Genomic DNA, 7,190 nt, shown 5'->3' on the forward strand with positions numbered 1-7,190 from the left:
TAGTGTTTTCCTTATCTGGACTCATTTTCCTTTCCATATGAGGTTGACTATTTGATTTTTCATCTCTCAAGAATGAATCAGGAATTCATTATATATAGATTGCTTTGAGTAGTATTGACATTTTCATAGTATAAATTTTTCTATCCATTCGCTTGGTACATTCCTGCTTTTATGAGGGTATCTTTTTTGTTGTTGTTTTTGTATTGTTTTATAGATTTCTTAGTATAAATCTTCTGTCTCTCTGGTTGTATTTAGTCCTAAGTAACTTCATCTTTTGCATTGTTGTAAATGTTTGGTTTTCCTGATTTTCTTTTCAGAGTTCTTTGTTAGTGAGGAATTTGAATGAGTTTTTTGTATGTTGATCTTGTTGTCTTTTTGTTCCAGTAGTTTTTTTATTCTGTTTCTATGATTTTCTTTTTGTATAGTACCATGTCATCTGCAAAGAGAGATAATTTTACTTGTTCTTTGGCAATTTGAATGTCTTCTATTTCCCTTTCATGCCTTATTGATCTGTTTGTTGTTGTTGCTAAGTGCTGTTGAGTCGGTTCCGACCCATAGTGACCCTGTACAGGGTTTCCGAGAGTGTAAATCCTTACGGGAGTAGAAAGCCTCATCTTTCTCCCGCAGAGCGGCTGGTAGTTTTGAACCGCTGACCTTAAGGTTTGCAGCCCGATTCGTAACCACTACGCTACCAGAGCTCCTTATTAATCTGTTCAGGACTTTCTAAACCATATTTAATGGATTCCTGGTGTGGTGCTGTAGGATCAGCATTGGATTTTGAACCATAAAGTTCAAGCCCACCAGCTGCTCCTCAGAAACTCTATACAGGGTTACAATGAGTCAGAACCAACTTGACAACATTAAACAATAACAACATACATACTTTATAACATTGATAGTGAGTGGCATCATTGCCTGGTTCCCATTTCTAATTTCTATCTTATTAATACCACACTTAGTATCATGGGTAACAAACTACTATTTTTGCTACCCACACATGACATATTGTCTAGAACACTGGTGCTCTTTCAATATTTAATAAACATGTTAGAAAAAGAAAGTTAGCTAAGTCATCAGAATTTTAGAAGTTTTTGCTTTCTTTTTCACTTTCTTTGGTACTTACAGCCTTTGGAACAATCCAAGCAATACCAAATAAATCAAATAAAATCAAAAGCATCTTGATTTCAAATGGTTTCCTGCCTATAGCTTTGAATCTTGTCCAGAAATTGTATGTAACCTAGAATTACCATTTGTAGATTACAAGGACCTTACAAGATACCTAGCTAAGTCTTTTAATTTGATTTACCTTATCTCTTAGCTTTATTGCTATATGTTCACTTTTACCTGCATTGCTCTTCAGAATTTCAGAGTTTTTTTATATCCTCATTATGTTATCTGTTATGTAAATGTCTGTAACAATATTTTTATTACTATTTGATTCAATGTTAAAACTGAGTATAATCTTCAGAAGAATTTTCTCTTCTAAATGGAGCAGCAGTGACATACAGTGGCTGTCTAGATTATTCACTATATCTTATTTCTTATTTTAAGTGATATACTATATAAGTTGGTTATATTTTGTTTTGCTAGGATATTAGTAAATTGAACTATAAAATAGTATTTTATGTTGAAATACTAAGTTGAATGTAAATCATTTTTGTACTAAATAAAACATTATAAGAGCTTATATGATAACAAAGCAATGCAATTTTTTTCTATTTTAAAAATAAAAAGATTGCCTGAGTACATGTTGGATGTAGCTATTAGATATGGTTTCTAAAGTTTTAACATGAAAGAAATATTTTAAAGTGGAAATGTTTTATGGTTTTCTTGCTAAATATGTTTTTTACTTACCATAAAGTCCAGGAAATGGGAATTTCCTTACTGAAAGATCTACTGTAATTATGGATGAAGATGGCGGAAGCAGGAATGAAAGAAGAGAGTCAGACTTCATTACTGTAAAAGAAATAGTACAGCCTTATTGGGGACAAAATGGAAAAACAATTTTAAATTGCCTTGAAAATGTGAATCAGGCAATCCCCAGCACTCTACCAGAGAACTGTGACTCTTTTGTTAGTCAAAATATGATCAATTTATTAAACTTAGATCAACAGAGGATAAAGGAAAACAATGACAGTACAAGAGATATCTGTGCAGTTCCTGGTTCGAATAGAAACTATTCTACCAATAGATGTATAAGGAATATTTTCACAGTTCCAGGGTTGCCTTTTAGTAATTCTGCTTGTAATGAAGCGAGTTATCCTGAAAAGTGTCAACTTAACAAGAACTGCCTGAAAGAATACAACAATAGTGAAAGAAATTATATGAGTACTTCTTTTGAGAAGCACTGTTACCCAGCCAGCTCTGAAAAAACAGGTTGGTGTCATACATGGAAAATATAGTAACCGTATTTCATGCAAATGTGAGTTGTGTGATTTTTGCAAACTGCGCAACCCCCTCGTACATTGGTCTCCTATGTGTGCTATATGTGCTGTATGCACACATGCATTATTTACATGAACATGTTATATGGGAAAATATGCTCATTTTTTTTTTCAGTTTTAATGTATGTATAGTTGTATTTTTATGTGTATGTGTTTGGAAGATTATGAAATCAATGAGAGGAAGACTATTTTTATGACAGTATGGATAAATGATTTCTCTCTGTATGTATCAAGCTACTAAGCTTCAAATTACAACTGGAAATAGACTATGTTAAATTTTTAATTCAATATATACTTTTATTTTTAAGGAAATTATGAAAATAATTACCAAAAGAAAATACCACAGAAAATAATCCAGAAATATCCAACAAATAATATGTAAGTGTTTGTGTAAGTCTGGGGAATGCAATCAGTATCTAGTATAATGCAGGTTGATCTGAGGCAAATTGAGGTAGATCTATTGCTGTTTGAAGGTGAGCCAATTAGCCTCAAAGGAGCCTTATCAGTTATCATAATCTTTGTAATATTACCTTTGTTGACATTATGGTCATATTTACCAGCCCACAAATGCCTTTTTATGTGAACCTTAAAGTTGATTAGATTTGAGGAAACTGGTGCGTTCAAAAAACATATTTGCATACCCATCAGAGGTTAGCTTATTAATTTACAATAAGAACTCAAAGAATTACATGTATAGGAATGCTTACTGGAGTGATAAGTACTATTTCTTACTATTGGTGGTGGTTGTGTGCCTTGGAGTCAGTTCCAATCCATAGTGACCCCGTATATCATATCCAAAGAGTTTGAACTGCTGACCTTTCAGATCAAACTGACCTTGCAGTCCAGTGCTTTATTCTACAGAGCCACACTAGGACTCCAGAATCAGAATAAGGGAAGCTGTACATTCAAACGTTAATGAGATAAGCTTACCTATGAACAGTTTATGGAACAACTTTTATTCTAGGGATAGAATTCTTCCTTGTCAGAATTTTTCTCTCAGTACTCCCTGTCTTGTCTATGATCAGGATTACCATTTCTCCCTTCCCATTATTTATACATTAATTTTTCTGTGTGAAAACAATTAGGCTCCATCAGTTTTTGCTTCCTTTTATTGCTTCTGATGTACAAAATGTTCTATTTGAAGGTGGTTTTTAATCTCATGTATAATGGTCTAATTAAAAAATTTTATTCCTTAAAATTTTGAAGCTACCTTATTGAACCTGGTCATATAATTACTTGGAATTTATAGGTAATAAAATAAAACTTTATTTAGCTACTAGATTCAGATGAGTCTACATTTTCTGTAAACTATTTTGGTTTTTTGATGTCCGATGGATCTTGGCTGAAAGCAGAGAATATCAGAAAGATGTTTACCTATGCGTTATTGACTACGCAAAGGCTTTTGATTGTGTGGATCATGACAAGCTATGGACAACATTGTGAAGTATGGGTATTCCAGAACACGTAATTGTACTTCTGAGGAATCTGTACCTGGACCAAGAAGCAGTTGTTCGAAAAGAGCATGGGAACACTGAATGTTTTAAAATTGGGAAAGGTGTGCAACAAGGTTGTATTCTTTCACCATACTTATTCAACATGTATGCTGGGCAAATAATCTGAGAAGCTGGGTTATATGAAGAAAAACCTGGCATGAGGATTGGAGGAAGACTCATTTACATATGTAAACGATATGTAGATGGTACAACCTTGCTTGCTGAAAGTAAAGAGGACTTGAAACATTTACTGATGAAGATCAAAGAGCACAGTCTTCTGTATGGATTACAACTCAATGTCAAGAAAACAAAAATCCTCACCACTGGGCCAATAAACAACATTCTTTTCAACGGAGAAAAGATTGAAGTTGTCAAGGACTTCATTCTTCTTGGATCAACTATCAACACTCGTGGAAGTAGCAGTCAAGAGATCAGACGACGTATTGCATTGGGCAAATCTGCTGCACAGGAACTTTTTAAAGTGTTGAAGAGCAAAGATGTCAGCTTGAGGACTAAGGTGCTCCTGACCCAAGCCATGGTATTTTCAATAGCCTCATATGGATGCGAAAGCTGGACAGAGAATAAGGAAGATCATAGAAGAATTGATGCCTTTGAGTTGTGGTGTTGGAAGAGAATACTAAAAGCGCCATGGACTGCCAAAAGAACTAATAGATCCATTTTGGACAAAGTGCAGCTACAGTGTTCCTTGGAGGCCAAGATGGCTAAGCTTCGTCTCTCATACTTTGGACATATTGTCAGGAGGGAACAGTCCCTGGAGAAAGATATCATGCTTGGTAAGATGGAGGTTGGAGAAAAAGAGGGAGACCCCCAACGAGATGGATTGACCAGGTGGCATCATTGATGGACTCAAGTGTGGCAGCGGTAGTGAGGTTGGCCCAGGATTGGACATTGTTTTGTTCTGCTGTGCATGGGGTCGCTATGAGTCGGTTCTGACTAGATGGCACCTGAAAACAAACAAAATTTTGATTTAGCTAAATCTTAGTGATTGAAAATTGTGAGATTGAATAGATTTTCTTTCTGTAACTTTTTTTGGAGGCATTTACAGTATATATTTATAAAATCCAAGAAACTGGACTGTATGAAGAACATGGCTTCAAGATGGGACTGGGGCTCATTAATAATGTAATATTCAGATGACAGAAATTTGCTTGCTGAAAGCAAAGAGTTCTTAAAGTACTTAGTGATGAAAATTAGAGTAAACATCCTTCAGTATAGATTGCAATTCATTGTAATGAAATAATTCTCACAACTGGACCGATAAACAATTTCATGATAAACTGAGAAAAGATTGAAGTTGCCAAAGATTTCATTTTATTTGGATCCACAATCAATGCTCATGGAAGCAGCAGTAAAAGTATAATTGACATATTACATTGGGCAAATGTTCTGCAAAAGACCTCTTTAAACTGCTAGAGAGCAAAAATTTCACTTTGAAGAGTAAGATGTACTTGACCCAAACTACTGTATTTTCGATCACTTCATATGCATGTGAAAGCTGTACAATGAATAAGAAAGACCAGAGAAGAACTGATAAATTTGACTTATAGTATTGGCAAAGATTATTGAAAGTACCATGGGCTGCTAGGGAATACATAAATCTGTCTTTGAAGTATTACAGTTAGAATGTCCCTTAGAAATGATGATGGCAAGACTTCATCTTTCGTACTTAGGACATGATATCAGGAGGGACCAGTCCATGGAAAAGGTCACATAGTTGGTAAAGTAGAGGCTCAGTGAAAAGAAAAGACCTTCAGTGAGCTAGATTGGCATAGTGGCTGTAACAGTGGGCTCAAACATAACAGTTGTCAGGATGGATGAGGACCCAGCAGTATTTTATTCTGTTGTGTAATAGGTTCATTGAGTCAGAGCTGACTAGACAGTTCCTACCAACACATTTATAAAAAGATCATATGTATGCTATTTTCATGTGTTTGGCACATGGGGTGGTGAGGTGTGATGGTAGTGTACCATAGAGTCAGTTCTGACTCATAGTGACCCTGGACAGGGTTTCTGAGGCTGTAAATCTCTACGGGAGCAGAAAACCTCATCTGTCTCCTGTGGAACTGCTGGTAGTTTTGAATTGATGACCTTGAGATTAATGTACAGATGAATAAAAATCGACTCATAATTTGTTTAATAAAATTAACAAGTTAGGATTTTTGTTGTAAAATCTCCAAAGATCCAGAAACTTATGAGTGAAAAACAGTTCTAGGCCTTGAGATTTGGGATATATTTTATGAAAGTGATGTAGAACATGGCTCTCAAACATGGTTGTAGATCCAAAGTACTTGACCAGGGTGATTTTAAAATGCAGAGTGCTGAATTGGACTCACACATGACAATAGACTTACTGACTTGTGGTTTGTCAATCCTTATGTTTTAAAAAAATCCCATATAATTCTTTTCTGAAGCCAAATTTGGGAATTATAATTTAAAACAATAATTTTCAGAGAGAAAGCAAATGTTAATAATTGTCTTATGGTCCTTAGGGGTAATATCTCTTTGGAAGAATTGCATTCTGAACAGTCATGGAATATTGGACTTCAAGAGGTAAAGTACATTATCACATTAATTTTTGTAATTAACTATATTTGTAATTAACTATAACTATAAGGAGCTCTGGTAGTGTAGTGGTTACGAATTGGGCTGCGAACCTTAAGGTCAGCGGTTCAAAACTACCAGCCGCTCCGCAGGAGAAAAATGAGGCTTTCTACTCCCGTAAGATTTATACCCTCGGAAACCCTTTACAGGGTCGCTATGGGTCGGAACCGACTGGATGGCACTTACCAGCAACAACAACAATAATCTTTGTAATTAGATATATTATGTCAAATTTTAGTATTTATAGTTTAGTTAGATGTAAGGTTAGCTTTAATTGAAAAATGTCTTTTTTGTGAGAACCTTGTGCTTTTCTTATGTTTTCTTACTCTGAGTAAATTATGGCTTGTTGTTGTTAGGTGCTATCGAGTCCGTACCAACTCATAATGACCCGATGCACAACAGAACGAAACACTGCCTGGTTCTGGGTCAACCTCACAATTGTTGCCACGCTTGAGCCCATTTATGCTGCCACTTGGCCAATCCATCTCGTTTGGGGTCTTCCTCTTTTTCTCTGACCCTCCACCTTACCAAACATGATATTCTTCTCCAGCGACTGGTCCCTCCTGACAATATGTCCAAAGTATGAGATGTGAAGTTTGGCCATCCTGGCCTCCAAGGAGCACTCTGGCTG

The 7,190-nt window shown here is 35.5% G+C and overlaps 1 protein-coding gene across 1 annotated transcript in view; it reads left to right on the forward strand.

Moving 5' to 3' along the window:
- Window positions 1–7,190, forward strand: part of LOC102838465 (chromosome unknown open reading frame, human C12orf40) — a 146,217-nt gene that overhangs the window by 80,058 nt on the left and 58,969 nt on the right. Inside the window, exons 10-12 of the mRNA XM_006865344.1 lie at window positions 1,862–2,376; window positions 2,753–2,822; window positions 6,448–6,508. Of these exons, the coding sequence (XP_006865406.1) occupies window positions 1,862–2,376; window positions 2,753–2,822; window positions 6,448–6,508 (646 nt within the window). The remainder of the gene's footprint in view (window positions 1–1,861; window positions 2,377–2,752; window positions 2,823–6,447; window positions 6,509–7,190) is intronic.

This window comes from Chrysochloris asiatica, unplaced genomic scaffold, assembly GCF_000296735.1.
Source record: "Chrysochloris asiatica unplaced genomic scaffold, ChrAsi1.0 scaffold00077, whole genome shotgun sequence".
NCBI lineage: Eukaryota > Metazoa > Chordata > Mammalia > Afrosoricida > Chrysochloridae > Chrysochloris > Chrysochloris asiatica.